Genomic DNA, 18,179 nt, shown 5'->3' with positions numbered 1-18,179 from the left:
TATCGGTGTTTGTTGTTTTTGTTTGTTATGGGTGAGATTATAATGTGGTGAGATGAAAAAAGTAAAGATGGGTGAGGTGGGGAGGGATGGGTAGGGGCAGGGATGGGTAGGGGCAGGTATGGATCAAATTGAGGCCCCAACTTAGGCCTATGGACTCGAGATTTTTATTTGGCTCGACTTCATGTCATAAGCCTACACAGGCCGAGTTTCTCCCAAATGTCTCGTTCTCTGGCAAACTTACTCTGAGTTTCCCGTGTAATGAGTACATGCATTTTAACATTTTATCACTTTCAACCCCATTGATTCTATAATCAAGATCTTTGGCCGAGTAAAACATGAGAATAAATATATATGTCCAGTGATGTATCCCACCCTCCTGATGTATTGCTTCATTCATGCATGCTGCTACGGCGGTAGCGCACGCACCACGCGTTATCCAGAGTGAAACAAAATGGCGCCTATAGCTGAGTTGTCGCTACTCTCTATATATAGGTACTCTACCTACCAGTACCCCGGTGATTCGTGGATCGACAGCCCGAAGGAATGGCCGAACGTGCAATACACGTATCTAGTCAAGACACCAGGTATGTAATTCAATTTCAAACCAAGTTTTAACTGTGTATTATCAAATATTACTGCGCTGGAGTGTTCGTATATTATTTCAATGATTTATGAACTCCCGAGCTGACGTGGCTAGTTAGTAATAGTTTTAATTGACCTGCCTTGTCTGTACTGTGTGACGGTGAGTCATCTGTGCTAGTTGTGGGTCACTCACTGAGGCCCAAGTCACATCTGTTCTACGGCGGCCGTACGCCCTCTGAATTGACAGAAACGTGCGGCGGCCGCAGAGTTTCTGAGGTGGCCTCAGGGTGGCCCTACGCCGTTTGGCTATATTTTACAGGCCGTAGGGGTCGCCGTGGAATTATAACGCGGAGTTATAACTTTTTTCATTTATACGGTCGCCGGAGCAATTCGAAAGCCGAAAAAAAAAAAAAACTGGTAAAAAAAATTAATAAAATTTAACCCACTCGTTACCGTCCGTCTGGCTGCACGTTCGCCTTAGGGCCCCCTGCGGTCGCCTTGCAGGCACCTTGAGGCTACCTTGAAAATTATATGGCCGCCGCAGGACCCCCTTAAGGTCACCGTGCGACATCAAATCAATGACCGTAGGCAACCCCACGTTTTCGGTCTCCACAATTTCTAAATACCCCATGCGGCTCCCCGAAAAAATAAAAACATATGTGACTGCTACATTGTGTGACCGTGGAAATACTGCGGCCGCCGTATAATTGCTAGTGGCCGTAGATTTTGGAGACTCCACGTCCGCCGTGGCAAATGTGACTTAGGCCTGACCCAGCAAGAATGTCAATGAATGATTAAAATATTGCTCACATTCATGTTGTATAAATTCTGTCTTATCCCTGATTTTAATGATGTGTACGACTATGTGTATGAGTATTGCCGTATGTGAGTGGGCATGTTTGCCTGTGTGTCTCTACGTTTTGTAATGATGAAGGAGTGCGTGGCTATTTCTTGTGGTTGTTGAGTTGAAGCGCCTGGGCTGAGGACAAGACTGCAGTGAACTTAAAGGAAAGGCCGACACATTGTCATTGCATTCAGTTTGCAAATTCTAATCCTATTAATGGCAAATAAAGGGCCAAGGCATTAATGTTTTTGTGTGACGTACCATTGCTTAATTGCCCTGGTACTATTTTAATAACTAACCACAGAATATATATATATATATATTTCTTTTTAATGTCAGGAGTGTTTACACATGAAGCAATGAAAAACTACCGATCACTGGAAGCCCACAAATTTTTTGTCTCTGGTTGAGTGCAGACTGTGCTACACAAAAATGTTGGAGGTAACCATGTTTGAGCCTCTAACATTTGTTTGATCAACCATCAAACTCTAACATTTGATAGAAATTGATGCCTCTAAGCCACAGAAGTCTCCTCTCTGGTTCAGTAGCCCGACTTGGTATGAGATAAAAGGAGAGTTCTGAATTTTTTGCCTTGTTATTAGTACAACTGAAAATACAGCAACTTTCCGGCATTGTTGCAAATAATAATGTGTAATAAAAGCTACGAAAGAAACAAACTTGTAACAGGTACGAGTCGAGTGCCACGCGATAGCACTAGCGCTACATACACTGCTGCAACGCATAGCAGGGCGATCCGAGCGAACGAGGTACTTTGTTTTCCCCTTCGTCAGCATTGCTATGCGGACATTGCATTATGGGTCGGCGAAGTTCCCAGATGTCCGACCCTGAGAATAAACCCATTTTATTTGTACTCGGCATAAAACAACAAATGATGGTTTCACAATGTGATCAAAGATGGCTGATTGGCGGCCATTTTAGTTGGACATAAATATGAGCTGGCCCTTTACCTCCGCACAGCAAAATTACTAAAACAACGGGGGCTATGACATTTTATGGCTTTTTTACAACACCACAATCCTCTTATGGATTACCATCACGACATCTTTTGCCATTTTACTTTTGGTATGGGATTGTGATGGAACAACGTGAAAAGATATTGTGATGCTTAACCAGAAGAGGATTGTTGTGTCGTATTGTGGCATCGCAATGTGGTGTCATTATATCGAAGACTTTGTCTTCAACGGATGCTAGTTTTTCTTGTTTCTGCAATTTTTTTTAAGTAATAAAAATGCTTCACTTTTCACATATTTTGTTATTTTGGTATGGGATAAATCCATCTATGTTATTAAATTTGGCTTATGGTACATTCTACCCCTCTCTCCCCTCCCCCCTCAGTCCTAGCTTTTGTCTCAGTCCACTAAGTGGATTAACGCCATTCAACTAAAAACAAATAGAATGCTCATTGCTATTCACAACACACAGAGCCTGGTGTAACTGCCAGACGCCATCTTGTTTAGCACTCTGGCGAAGACGATTTCCGTCATGCGTTTGCATGTAATTTAGAATGAAAAACGATCGCGTTTTTTCACCTTTTGTGCGATAGTTTTCAATCGTAAACTTTATCAAAGTAACTATAACACTTTCCTTTTCACAATAACGTTCGTGAACAAATATTGTTTGTTTGGGAGCGTGACGAACTAGGGGCATTTTTCGGAAAGCTTACGAAGATCAAGTCTGCACATTTATTTCACAATTTTTTGTTTTTTTAGATCCTCGTGGAGTATCTCTAAGTCTTACTCACGTTGTTGTTCTTGTGGACTTTTTTGTTTCACAGCCTGCAGTTTTCATTGAAACTTCCTGAAACTTGGCGTATATATGTAAAAAATACCCTGCGCAGACAGTAACTATCTCCGATTTTGAAAATTCCTCCTAGAAAAAAAAGTTATGACATCAAAATATCTCCTCTAATGGAAATCGCCTAAAAGTTATCTCCGAAACTAGGCAAGCTGTTTGAATTCTGTTTGCAGGAATCGAACAGGGCATTAGCAGAGATTGATTACCACACATACGATACATCACTATGACGTCATATCAATTTTTATGACGTCATTCCTATTTTTCGTTTAAACAACCCAGAGTTTTCATCGGATCTTCGTGAAACTTGCCATGTATATGCATAACGCCCACGCGCAGGCAGTAACCACCTCCGATTTTGGAAATTCTTCCTAGAAAAAAGTTGACGTCATAATATCGCCTATACCATTATCTCCGAAACTAGGCAAGCTGTTTGAATTTTGTTTGCGGGAATCAAGCCGGGCATTAGCACAGATAATTTATCGCAAATCTGATACATCACAATGACGTCATATTCGTTTTTATGACATCATTAAGAGGACAAGGATCTTAGCTCATTCGAGCTTGCTTTGGTCAAAATTTGATATGAATTTACCTATCGTGTTTTTTTTATTACGTACCAAAATGATGCAAATCGAAGTGTTGAAATATAACCAACTTTATGTATAGTAATACACAAATGGTTGGCAGAGTGAGCAGCCGAGAGAATGTGCATGTCTGCTGCAGGCAGGGTGAGTAATCGGTGTGTGTGTGCCATCCCTCGGACGAACGTTAAACTGGATGTCCTGTCGCACACTCGCCTGCCTCTAACCTGTCTAGCCTGGGTTCGAATCCCAACCCAGCTATAAACTGTCATCCTGGTATTTCACAGGCAGGGTAATTAATCACTGGGTGTTCTGTCCCCCAGATGGACGGTAAACTGGACTTTCCGTCGCACGTTTGCCTCTAAGCGGTCTAGTTAGCGCCAGCACCAGCCGGTTCGTGAAAGACATGGGTCAAACTTCCATTGGCCGAACCGACGAGAAGGTGGGATTAATTAATTAACAGATTAATTAACAGATTCCGCAGTGATATTTCGGAGTGAAACGACACCATTCCTGTTCATCAACATATAAAAATACCTGTGAAACGTCTTTCCAAAACCCTCCCGTAACAGATTGGAGCAGTTTATTGCTTCACAAAATGTCATTTTAACATTTATTTGGCTTTTTCAATCTGGGACGCGTTCAAAACCACCTTTATCCGCAATGCGAGTCAGCCAAGTGGTGCTAACGAAGATGGCGCCGGTTACGTGACCTCGAGTTCGCGGTGGCGACACTCTTTATGGGCTATGAGCGTTCTATTTATTTTCAGTTCAATGATTACCCCGTATCATGTGCGGAAATGTCTGCAAATATTGTTTTAAAAATAATAAAACGCTAAATCTATCTCCATATAACTAAAACTCTCATCTTGTATGTATGTATGTTCCCGAAATACAGCCAAAACGGGACACGATGGCGCAAAATTTTTTGGCCCACCTTACTCACCATTCCCCTGTGGTGTGCAGTATCAAGTTTCGTTCAAATCGGGCAACGAAAAAATTATTTAAAAAATCAATTCCCGATTCAGTCAAGAACTCTTCGGGAGAATTTGATCAATGCAAACAACCTCAGCGGTATAGTTCGCTGGAGGTATCTTTTTTTTTTCTTGAAATGATTTATTTTAAAATCTCAAACATTTAGTATAGACAAAGAACGATTTATTTTAAAGCATTAAATAAACATCGCCATTTTGATCTAATTCTTCTGTGTTCATTAATAAATAAAATTGTGTTTAGAAGATTACGCACAATAATTTATTCGACTTTCTTTTCTCCGTTTTTTTTTTTCACATTGACGCGCAATATCAAGTTTCGTTCAAATCGGGCAATGAAAAAAATTATTAAAAAATCAAATCCGATTCAGTCAAGTACTCTTCGGGAGTATTTGATCAATGCAAACAACCTCAGCGGTATTGTTCGCTGGAGCTATCTTTTTTTTTTTAATGATTTTTTTTATCAACCGCTGTCACAACGGGAACCCAACGGGTTCACGGGTCATGTGGTGGTTTATAAATTTTGTTATTTGCCTTGGATTAAATCCATCTATTGTATTGTTTTAATACTTGTTTCGGTTGATTTGGGGGATGGTTTGGATATGTATCGCTTTTAAAATGGTACAATCCATTGCCCCCCCCCCCACCACCACGATCCAGGGCTGGTTTGGTTGAGTCCACATTAATGTTTCATGTGTTTTCCTAATAAAACGATTAATGTTTAATATATTTTTATTATATTTTGAGACAAAGTAACTTCCTCATGTTGGAATCACCATCATGGCTTCAGCAGTTATTGAGGTAGGTCAGGCTACAGTTTTACATTTTTAGCTCACCGAGACTTTAGTCAGGTGAGCTAATGCGATCGAGCAGTGTCCGTTAGTCAGTCAGTCAGTCAGTCAGTCAGTCCGCAAACACTTCAGTCATTATTGCTTAAATGAAACAACCGATTTTGATGAAATTTGGCCACAAGCTTCATATCTGATACCAAACGAAGGTGTATTGACCGCATCAAAATCTGCGTTCATTAAGGGGGTTCACAGGGGTGTTTTTTGACCCCCCTCCCCCCAAATAGGTATTTGCTCTCGTCAAAAACTACACACAATTTCGATGAAAGTTGACCACAACCTTCATCAACCGTAATGTACCAACGTGTATCGACCGTATCAAAATCTACAGTCATTGAGGGGTCAACGGGGATGGGAAAGGGGGCATTTAACCCACAATTATAGATTAGCTCTTTCCTCCGAAACTACACACACAATTTTGATGAAACTTGACCACAACATTCATCACCTGTGCTGAACCAGAGTTTATCAACAACATCAAAATATGTGCTCATTAAGGGGTCGACAGAGTTGGGATGGGGGTTGACCCCCTAAATTAGGTATTTGCTTTCTTCTCTGAAACTACACACACAATTTCGATGAAACTTGACCACAACCTTCATCACCCATGATGTACCAAAGTTTGTTCACGGCATTAAAAAAACAATCAAGGTCTAAGTGGGTCTGCAGGCAGTTTGAGTGACTCTTGCTCCTGATGCAGGTGAGCTTGAGGACGTGCGGTGCTATTTTTTGAGAGGGGAAGAACCATTATGAAAAGAAGTACAAATTGGCGTTGTACCGATCACCTGATGTGGTACTTTAGCCATGTATTTTGGCATCTTTGTAAGTGTTGGTAGTTCAGAAAATTCTCGAGAATGAAAGTTAAGGCTTTTTAATGCTTGTGACTTCACTCTATAGTAGTTTATGGGCTATAGAGTGAAGAGTGAATAGGTATTTGCTCTCGTCATAGAGTGACGGGCTATAGAGCTATAGAGCTATAGGGCTATAGAGTGAATATGGGCATTGTGTCCACATTTGAATGGGTGGCCATTTTTTCCCTGTATTATCCCTCTCCATGGAGTACGACCATACTCCATGATTAATGACCTACCTGACTGTCATCTCCTGTCACACTCTTTATAGACGACGCTAAGGCATTTGCTCTCATCTACAATGATGTCGACGTTGAAAATTTGAAGAGGGATGTGGATGCCCTGGTTGAATGGTCGCAGTTATGGAAACTCCCCTGCAAGCAATGCAAAGGTAAAGCCATGCACTATGGGTAGAACAATTAAAATGCTGATGATTACATCAACAAGCTTGATAACTTTACCATAAAACCAGGGATGTGTTCCAATACCAATCAGCTTGCTCAGGCAGCCGTTCCTTATCAACCGTTTCTTTGGAGTGCTTGCATGAGTGCTTAAGGCATTTGGCTCGCTGATTGGTAATAGAACACACCCCAGGACGAGAAAAAAATATTTGTGTGTTTCCCTCGACTTGTCATTTAAATTCAGCCTGCATAGAGGGATGATAGCAGCAAAGGCTTACTCTAGACTTTGTGTGCTCAAAATAACTTTCAAACATCTGGATAGGAAAACTTTCTTACTTCTCTATGAAACACCAGTGAGACATAAACTAGAGTACTTTTTTTTCTATATCTAGTCAAGAATCCTGGAAGAGATAGTACACTGAACGGATCAGGACACAACATAACAAAAGGAACAGCAGGAGAAGGGTGGAGTGAGAAAATATATGGATACAGGCAAACAAGGGATGCTGGTGACGATGATAGGAAGGTGAGAATGTAAGGAGTGGACAATATGGATACAGAAGCAATTTTTTGGGAGGGGTGGAGTGGCTTAACGGGTGCAGAAAATATAATGGGATTTTTATTATTATTTTTGTTTGATTTTTGATTTTTTGATTTTGGATGGGGGATTATTTGAGATGGTGTCAAACAGCTGTCTTTGAAAACCCGGAGGGAAGAATTAGATTGAAGAGAGTGTTGAAGATGTTTCCACAGGTGGGAAACAGAGGAATAAATGAGTGGAGGTGAGTAGTGATTCTGGATTTTGGCAGTTTCACCAGGACAGGTTTGCTGGTGGACCGTGTGCATCCTGCAGATACCTTGGGGGGGGGGGCATGGAGAGGGCACAGGTGCAATACCAGAAAGGAAGTAGGAGAAGACAGAGAGTCCACAGACTCCAGCCTTGATAGGGAGAGGAGAAGAAAGGATAATTATTATCCATTTTAAATGGATAATCGAAGCTGAGCGAGGTCGGTTCTGCTCGCCCGGCACTTTAAACCTGCCGTTGCTTGTGCGAAAGTATAATTCAAATAATGTGAATGTGTAATTCAAATAATCTTTTAAACATAATTTTGAGCATTTCAACGAAAGAGTGGCAATTTCAAAACGGTTCATTGTTGTTTATGTGTTCGTGGGAATGCTCTATTCGGTCACGTGTATCTTGATATTTTGCTCTGGAGGACATAACCTGTGAAATTAATCCGTCGATAAGCCTGGTGTTTGGTTTAGTGGTTAGGGTCCTGAGTTTGAGCCCTGTTGGCTTCTGAATTAATGCCAGGTGGGGTTGACTCAGCCTGTCATCCTTCTGAGGTTGGTGAAATGAGTACCAGTGTACTGGTAGAGAGGCACAGCAACAGTGGCACAGATGTGCTTCCAATAAATGATAGCTACCTGGCAGCCAAGCTGTCATATGCAAGAACAGAACAGCAGGTAGTTTTGAAATTGGGTATTGGGCTTTGTTGACAGCTGAAGCAGTTGACGTCCACTGGGGAATGGGGTCAATGAGATGGGTTGTTATTTGGTTAAGTGAAATTGTAAGACAAGGTCAGCCTGTTTGCTTTGTGTGTATCCTTGTGGCTGTTCCCATGTTGAACTTCGAGAACAACAGTGTTAATTTGGGTTATCGTGTCAAGTCAGCATCATTCCTTTTTTGATACGTTGATTGAATTTATTATATATCTCATCTGGGTTGAATTCCCGAGCCGACGATGAACTGTACAGTGCAGTATAATAATAATTTTGCACGCTTTTAATCGATGTTTAAGATGGAATGCCTTCATGAGTCGACAAAAGCTGCTATGAAGCATAAAAAAATATATATATATATATATATATATATATATATATATATATATATATATATATATATATATATATATATATATATATATATATATATTGCTACGACTGTGGAAATTCGCAGAACACCATAAAGGTCCGTATTTCAGTTAGATCGATAAGTCTGTGTTCAGTTAGATTTCCCCACCGTTGTTTAATGGAAATTATTCGTATCACAGGGCTGTGATCCTTTGAGATAGTGTTTTTCTTTTACCATCGTTATTTTGAACCAACCACATCTCCACCACCATTACAACAACCAACATCGCTCCCCTTAACCACAACACCAACCACAACCACACCTGCCTCTCAACAACCACGCCATCCTCACCACTCCCCCAGCAACCGTCAACATCTCCACGCCACAAACATCGCCTCACCTTCGTCTCCGAAACGACGCCATCTTTGCACCAGCCGCGGCGAGTCCCCAGCGAACAGCGTCGCTGCAAACCTACACGGGAGGTTTCGTTGTGAGCGCAAATCTGGTGATTTCTACCACGTCCGCTTTGTGTGGAAGCTTCGCTCTCGGAGAATCGGATCCAGAGGGCCGGTGATTTATACCACGTCCGCTTTCCGAGCAGAGGTCAGAGGTGAGAGGGCGGAGATCAGATCTCGTCTCACCAGCCCTATAAAAGGCGCGCAGAGCGCCAGTTCAATGAGTCAAGTTGGGTCTGGAGTGGTCGAGGAGCTGCGCGGAAGTCGGGAGCCTGGCGCTTGGAGCCTTCAGCCGGTGAAGAGGGTCGGACGCCAGGAGGAGACGCGAGCTGGGAGCGCAGCCCCGCCTGCTCTGCCACGCAGACCTATGCACTCGAGTACGGGCCGGAGAGGACTCGCCAACCAGCTCCGAACGGTCCGAGGTGATCGGGCTTCGTGACAGTCCGGGCAGCGCGAGGGACAAACGGGCTCTTAACGAGAGCATCAACTCGGAAAGAGCGAAGGCCCGTTCGTTCCTCTGAGGCATTGCCGGCTGGGCCCGAATCACTGGGCCGTCGGACGAGGCCTGGGCCGGACCGTGGCAACGCTAGCTGCCGTGGGAAAGGAGCATCGTGGGTCGCCCCAGCGAAGAAGGTAACCTGCGCGGCCTCGTGGGGCCCTTTCGGTCACCAAGGCCCCACGTTATAAAGGTCTGCGGACCCTGTCTGACTCCCCTGTCTGTGGCGGTGGTCTTTTCTTTTCTTTTGAGTGCATGTTGTGGCGCCGTGTCCATAAGTAAAACTGTTAAGTGACTGTACATTTAATAATAGTAATAATAATAATAATATTCGGCTGTAATGCTTTTGCTTTCTCTGTATACGTGATTGCTTTTGTCTCTTTGTCTCTTTGCATACGTGTATGATTATTTCATTGCCTTGCCTGCATACGTGTTGTGTGTAAATTATAAATAAATGTGCTTGGTTCAAATGTACCCCGTTCGTTGCATCTTCTCCCTATTGGAAATGCCATCTTGCATCGCGGAAGGAATAGCTGGGTTTTAAACACCCGTTAAATAGAATCGGATCCGGCGAGGTCGGGCGATAATTCCCGCTCGGTTATCACTGCAGAACGGAACGGACGGCTTAAGCGGTTCGTGTCCCAAGCCGACCTGCGTCTAGGTACGGTCTCCCGGTTAGCTATCCGCGCGGGTACTTAGGTATATCGAGATTCGGAGATTGACCCTATCCTGCGCGGGTAGAAAATTGGCTAGGCCATGGTGGGGTTGAAGACCCACCCGTGACAGGGTTCCGGCGTTGCTCCGGAAGGTCACGACTGAATTGTCTGTCCGGTGGGCGAGCTGCTACTATTAGTGGAAAGCGGCAGTTCGCACGCCGGCGGGCGTGAATTCGTAACAACACATATATATATATATATATATATATATATATATATATATATATATATATATATATATATATATATATATATATATATATATACACCACCTCTCTGAGTTTCTTCCCTGACTGTTCCAACAGGGCAGGTCCAAGGAAGCCTCGCTCAGGTGAGTTTCTCCACCCCCTTTCCTCGGTGGCATCCCTGGGTGGTGTGTTTCAACACCAGGGCAACTCAAAAACGCAGGGAGTAAAACAATCGTTCTTTCTTTTTATGTTTTGCATCATTTATTTTACCAATCTCATCTGTATTTTGAGGATTTTCGAATGTATGGCTTTGTGCCTGCGTTCAATTTGTATCTTTCTTTATATCTGGCCTTTTCAGCAATGTGGATCATGAGGATAGAGAAAATGTGCATTGACAGAAAAAATTTTTCTGAATGTTTGTTATAACCCCGGTGCTTGATTCAGAGGTTTGACTGCACATGTAAACATGCAATACAGTACTTAAAATATTCACTCTAACACCACTGTACACCATCTGTAAATAATAAATATTTACGACTTCCTACTACTGACTGTACATCGTCTGCAAAGGATAAAAACTCAGACACTTCTCCAATCAGGTCAGGTCAGGTCAGGTATGGGAACATGTCCTGGTGCAGAACTTCGCTGCGTCCACTTTCTGCCAGTACCCCAGGGGCCTCCGTCTGGCCATCTCCCAAGCAGATGCCCAATCCATCCCCATCTCCTATCAACCTGCTGCAACCATGAGGCACATGGTCGGCCCAATGGCCTCCTCCACTCACGAGACTCCCTCGCTGAGAGAATCTGGTGAGCAGGATCAGCGTCAGGAAAACGAGCCACATGTCCATACAGCCGCAGCTGACGCTCATGGATTATGCAGGCAACAAATCTCATTTGAGTCTCTCTCGGCAACCGCTTGTTGGACACAAAGTCCGACCAGTGATAGCCAAGGATTCTCCGAAGAGACCTGGTACCAAGGAATTAAGCCTCGCTCTCAGATCCTTGGTCAGAGTCCGTCTCACAACCAGAGAGAATGACTTGAAGCACCAAAGACCTGAAGACTCAGACTTTTGTCTGCCTGTACAGGTGTCGACAGCATCACACCTCATGATCCAGTGAATCCATGACTCCCCAGGCCTGACACAGACGTCTATTGACCTCTGGCTCACAGCCAACAGACATGAATATCACTGCCAAGGGAAGTGAATCTCTCCATGACCTTAACATCCTCACCACAGACAAGATACAGTAGCAGCATCCAAGGTGTCATTCAAAGCCTGGATCTTAGTTTTGACCCAGGAAACCCTTAATCCCAGTGACTCCGACTCTTCATTCAGCACCTCAAGGGACCCCAAGAGGATATCCAGAGTCTCTGCAAAGATGACTGCATCATCTGCAAAATCAAGGTCAGAGATATGATCTGCAGCTGATCTCTCTGACATCCTCCCCAGAATCCAGTCCATATAAGTGTTGAAAAGTGTGGAGGCCAGTACACACCCCTGATGAACTCCAGTAACAACTGGAAACAAGTTAGAGATGGTATCACCACATTCTCACAGCACTCTCATTTCCAGAGTGTAATTCATACATCAGATTGATCAGTTTTGGTGGCACCCCACGAAGACCAAGAATCTTCCAGAGGACATCCCAATTCACTGAATCAAATGCTTTGCATACATGAACAGAGGCTGCAAGCAGCCCCTACTGAAACTCTCGTCTTTGTTCGGTGAGGACCCAAAGATCAAGGATACGTTCAATCATTGACCACTTTTGTGTAAAGCCTGACTTCTCTGGGCACTGGTGCTCAAGCAGATGGTGGCGAACCTGATGAATAATTAACGAGCAAAGACCTTGCTCAGCTCTGAGAACAGCGTCATCCCTCGGTAGTTGTTGCAGTCTTGGCAATCACCCTTCCTTTTCAAGAGAGGGACAACAAGACACCTCTTCCAGTCAGTTGGAATGATGCCTGTGTTCCAGACAGAGCACAGAACTGCATGCAACAACATGAGCACAGCATTTCCACCAATCTTGAGAAGTTCAGCATGGATGCCACAGATCCCAGGAGCTTTACCCCATTTCAACCGGTTCACCGCAGACTGTGTTTCCAGAAACGAAGGTGTATCACAGTTGATTGGAGGGTCAGCAATAGGGACACCCCTGACATCCAACTCAGCAGCTGATGGATCAGCCTGGTACAGCTGCTCAAAGTAACCATAATCTCCAATCAAATGGCCATAAAACTGAGCTCCCCGATGAAGTGATCATGCCGTGAAAGATCACGTGACGTGCCGATAAAAGAGATGGTCAGATTGAGCTTAGACAAATAAGGGTCATTGGAATGGTTGTTTAGAAGAGGTCAGCTCAACTGGTGTAGTAAAGTAATCATAATAAATGCCCAAGGTCAAGTTTACTACAACAATGGCTTGAAGAAAATGGTGGGGCTGAGTCAATCGGAAAAGTGTAGGTTCTGCAAGGTTGAAACAGAAAGCACGAGCCACCTCCTATTGGGATGTAAAAAAAAAATTTCCTCTCAGAACAAGTATACACACAAAGGCACAACAAGGTATATGGAGTAATCCACTGGCACATCGACAAAAACTTAAATATCCCAGTCCCAGAAAACTCATGGAAACATGAGCCAAAAGTGATAATTGAGAACAAGAAAGTAATGCTTTCTATGACCTAATGATCCCAGCGAGCATGAACATAGAAAACAAAGCAATGTGACCAGATATACTTTGGTATAAAAGAAGCATTACTCATTGAGGTTTCAGTACCCAGAAATTTCATACTAAACAATGCAGAAATCAACAAAATGACCAAATACCAAGATCTCAAAAATGAAGTGAAAACATCCTGGAAGCTGAAGAACGTCAAATTGTACCTGCAATCATTGGAGCAACGGGAATGATGAAAAATAACCTTACAGAGATCTTACAAACTATCCCTGGGAATATTAATACAAATTAACTGTTGTTAGATGTCCGGGACTTGGTGAAGATCCTGAAACGAGCCCTTGGGATAAAACGTTAAGAACAACAATGAATCATGATCCCTTTACTTACAGGAAAGGGAGGTGGATACTTCGAGACCTGGGAGGACTCCATTCCACCTTCTGAAACCCACATAATTATGGAGATAATGACCAATGACACACACACACATGCACACACGTATGTGTGTTATAAGTCATCTAGGCTATAGTGATTGTGATATGAACACTCGTGACCATGTTGCCTTTTTTGTTGAAACTACAGATTATGGCTTCCAGAGCAATCAAAACACTGGGCATGCCTATTTTGGCAAGATAAACAGCATTTTACAAAATCGAGGTTATGTTGCGTCCAAAAGAGCTCAATTTGAAGGGTCTCTTGATTACTTCTTTCAATTCAAGACATTCTACTGCTCGAAGCCTTTATAGTTGCGTGTTACCAAATCCTGTTCTGCTGCTTTTGCTTCTCCTTTGTCTGCTCTTCTCAGCCTGTCCTCCTTCTGCTACCTCCCAATTACTGGAAGTCAGAAAACATTACTTACATTCACAGGAAAGGGGCAAAAACGCAATGCTTACCTGGACTCAGTGATGGAATCATTAGAGAATCCGCTTTGAGTTTGGGAGGTTAGTGGTTCAAACTCCGGCCACTTCAAATACGAAAGACTTAAAAATGGTACATGCTGCTTCCTTGCTTGGTGTTCAGCATTTTAAAGGTTAAGAGCACAGGCAATCCCCATAGGTAGGCAACCATGCAGAGGAAGAAATTCCTCCTTCGGAAATGCCCTGCTGAGTGCGGTGAGGAAAGTGGCGCAATTGTTGTGATGTTGTTTGTACCTAGAGTACCCTGGAAATAGACGGCACTTCCCCCAAGCTCAATGGCTGTTTGTCTCATTCTACAGTTTTGTGTTGTGTCTCATGTTTTGTCTGTATGTCGATGTGTGTGTGTGTGTGTGTGTGTGTGTGTGTGTGTGTGTGTGTGTGTGTGTGTGTGTGTGTGTGTGTGTGTAGCAACTCCACAATGAGCCCATTCGATTTTGTAAAAACAAACAGACAAACAAGAAAAAGACATCGTGCAGTGCATGATATTTGCAGAATCCGTCCCCTCTCCAAAGGTTGCTATGGATACATCAAATTGTCCATTTCATTCAAATTGAAATTGATAATCTTAATCAAAGCTCAGGTAAATTGGATGAAAAATTGATTATTTTTTAGATTTAAATTGATGCTTTTAGAAGTTTGACCTTGAATTGACCTTTGACCTTTTGACCTCAAAAATAGTTGGTTTCCAATTTCTGTAATGCAATATGCAATTGCTGCTTAATTTTAGGGATAATCGGAAGAAAAATTGATTTTTCAGATGAAATTTGCTGATTTTAGAAGTTTGACCTTGGGTTGACCATTGATCTCAAAAATAGCTCGTTTCCCAATTCAGTGATGCAATATGCCACTCTTGTTCAAGTTTCAAGTCAATCGGATGAAAAATGACTATTTTAGAAATTCGACCTCAAGATGACATCTGACCTTTGACCTCAAAATCAATGGACTTCTCAGTTGAGACTACCTCGACAACTTGGTGAAGTTTCGTGAAGATCGGTTTTAAATTGTGACCTGTAGGCGATTGAGAGACAAACAAAAAGACAGACAAACAGACAGAATAACAAAATCGACTGACTAATATACTTTAAAAATCTTCGATTTTGCAAGGAACAAGAAAGATGTCGTGCAGAGCACAACACTTGTGAAATCCATAAAACAAATTTGACCTTAAAAATAATTGGTGATTGAATTCAATGACCAAATATGCAAATCCTCTTCAAATTTCAAGTAAATCGGATGAAAGTTGAGGATGTTAGAAATTCCACCTGAGTTGTTGACCTTTTGGCCTATGTTGACCTCAAATATAATTGGTGGTTGAATTAAATGACCAAATATGCAAATCCTCTTCAAATTTCAAGTCAATCGGATGAAAGTTGAGGATGTTAGAAATTCCACCTGAGTTGTTGACCTTTTGGTCGATGTTGACCTTTTGGCCTATGTTGACCTCAAATATAATTGGTGGTTGAATTCCATTACCAAATATGCAACAACTCTTCAAATTTCATGTCAATCAGGTGAAAATTGACAATTTTAGAAATTCAGCCTATGTTGACCTCAATTGTAATTGGTGGTTGAATTCATTGACCTGATTTGCAAATCCTCTTCAAATTTCAAGTCAATGATATGAAAATTGAGGATATTAGAAGTACCTCCTTAGTTGTTGACCTTGGGCCTATTTTGACCTTTTGGCTTATGTTGACCTCAAAAATAATTGATGGTTGAATTCAATGAGGTGATCTGAAAATTCTGTTCAAATTGCAAGTCAATCGGATGAAAAATTAAGGATTTTAGAAACCTCACCAAAGATGTTGACCTTTTGGTCGAGGTTGACCTCAAAAATAATAGTTGGTTGAATTCATTGACCAAATATGCAACTTCCTCTTCAAATTTCAAGTCAATCGCATGAAAATTGACAATTTTAGAAATTTGGTCTATGTTGACCTTTTGGCCTAAGATGACCTCAAAAATAATTAGTGGTTGAATTCAGTGACCTGATGTGCAAATCTTCAAATTTCTACTTAAGCAGATTAAAATGAGGGTTTTAGAAATTTGACAAGTTTGTTGACCTTTGGCCTGTGTTGCCTTTTTGACCTTTTGACATCAAAAACAATAGGGCTTCTTGCTTATTAATAACGCTACAATGTGGTGAAGCTTCGTGAAGATCAGTTTAAATTTGTGACTTCGAGGCAATAAACAAGAAAGCAGACAGAGAGACAGACAGAATAACGCATGCAACCAACCAATATACGGAACTTGAAATATCTTCGATTTTCGCAAATAACAAGCAGACAGAATAACACACAAGACCAACCAATATACTTGAAAAATATTTGATTTTCGCAAGTAACAAACAGGTCCTGTCAAATATCAGCCAATTGGCATATGTCTAATTACAAGCAAAGTCATGGAATCAATCACTGACTAATGACGATGTCCATCCACTATTTCCTCTTTACAAAGAGCCTGACAATCCGTTTGGATTACGTCTGAGTCACTCAACAATGGGCATGCTGCTGCTCCTCTCTCACCAATGATCGGAGGCTGTACATCTCAATTCGGATTTCAGAACCATCTTCCTGGACATATCTCCAGCATTTGACACAGTCTGGCATCCTGCTCTGCTGGCCAAGCTCGTTGCTTGCACGGCATCCAAGGCTGTCTTCACACCTGGATTTCTGACTTTCTCCATTCGTGCAGGAATGAATCGCAATCAGAAGAACCTTCTACTCTTGCAAAGGAGACTGGAGTGTCGCAGGGCAGTGTCTGGCACCCGCTATTGTTCCTCATCTACATCTAATATATATGAAACTCATTCCAACCACTGACTCATTAACTTACTGACTGACTCACAAACTGACTGATATTAAAGTTCGGTACCTTGTGGGTGATATAAAAAGCAGAAATTTTGCATGCCGACGGACATCGAAGCTGATACCCCAGGAAAAATCACAGAACCGTCGGAAAGCATCCGTAAATGAAGATATAAATAAACTAGAAGGGCACTCGGTAGAGCGCATCCCTCTGCCAGGTAATGCCTGATCCACGAGAACATATCGGGCCCAATGCATTTTTGAAATATCATGCTATACAGTACGATATCGTTTTTTGAGCCCGATCTCTCAATGGTGAAGAATCACTTTAAAAATTAAATGATTCTCGTATCCAGATCGGGGTGCAGATCTTCACCAAAATCGAATCAATTCGTCGTGGTCACACATCCACCAAAATGGAATCACTTCTTCCTTGTCACACACCAAACCTGTCCACCAAGTTTCGTCCAAATCCGTCCATAACTTTTTGAGATACAGTATCGTGCTTACAAACAAACAAACAACCAGCCAAACAGACAAACAGGGGTGAAAACATAACCCCCGCTCACCTTCGGTAGCCGAGATAAAAACGGGTTTCAAACTTTTGTTTCACAAGATCCAAGCTCATGAAAGAGCGAGGTGACATCGGTCAAAGGCAGTGAACTGATAGTGGGGCAGCAGTTGGATACAATAAGCAAGGGAGTGAGCGACGAAAGAGAAGAGAAGAGAAGAGAAGAGAAGAGAAGAGAAGAGAAGAGAAGAGAAGAGAAGAGAAGAGAAGAGAAGAGAAGAGAAGAGAAGAGAGGAAGGTAGTGAAGGATACCTTGTAACCTCCAAATGAGAGTGTTGGGTAGGTAAGATTTATGGGGGTAGAAAAAAATTGAGGATATCCTGAGATGGTGGTGTTGAAGGGAAAAGTGTGATTGGACCGCTTCCCAGAAGGAAGTTCCACAAATGGAAGAAAAGAGGAACAAACGAGTGGAGGTGTGTGCAAAGCCTGGACTCTGAGTTTAACCAGGAGGGTTAAGGGAAGATTGTGTCCGTCTTTGAGTAGCTGTGGAGTGCTGGTGGTTGAGACAGGAGATGGAGCTAGATCAGAAGAGAGGTGGTAAAAAAGACAATGAGGCTACCGACGTGTCAGCAGTGTGAGAGAA

At 42.4% G+C, this 18,179-nt stretch overlaps 1 protein-coding gene across 1 annotated transcript in view; it reads left to right on the top strand.

Annotated features, from left to right (window-relative positions):
* The first annotated feature begins 436 nt into the window (after positions 1-436).
* Positions 437-18,179, top strand: part of LOC147024907 (zinc finger SWIM domain-containing protein 6-like) — a 194,836-nt gene continuing 177,093 nt past the window's right edge. The window contains exons 1-2 of the mRNA XM_085885288.1: positions 437-584; positions 6,787-6,906. Of these exons, the coding sequence (XP_085741414.1) occupies positions 452-584; positions 6,787-6,906 (253 nt within the window). The 5' untranslated portion in view covers positions 437-451. The remainder of the gene's footprint in view (positions 585-6,786; positions 6,907-18,179) is intronic.

The sequence above is a fragment of the Eptatretus burgeri genome, chromosome 6 (genome assembly GCF_056783735.1).
Source record: "Eptatretus burgeri isolate ZD-2024b chromosome 6, Ebu_testis_v1, whole genome shotgun sequence".
NCBI classification, from domain to species: domain Eukaryota; kingdom Metazoa; phylum Chordata; class Myxini; order Myxiniformes; family Myxinidae; genus Eptatretus; species Eptatretus burgeri.
The sequence above is the reverse complement of the archived record's forward strand: the minus strand, read 5'-3'. Positions and strand labels throughout refer to the sequence as shown.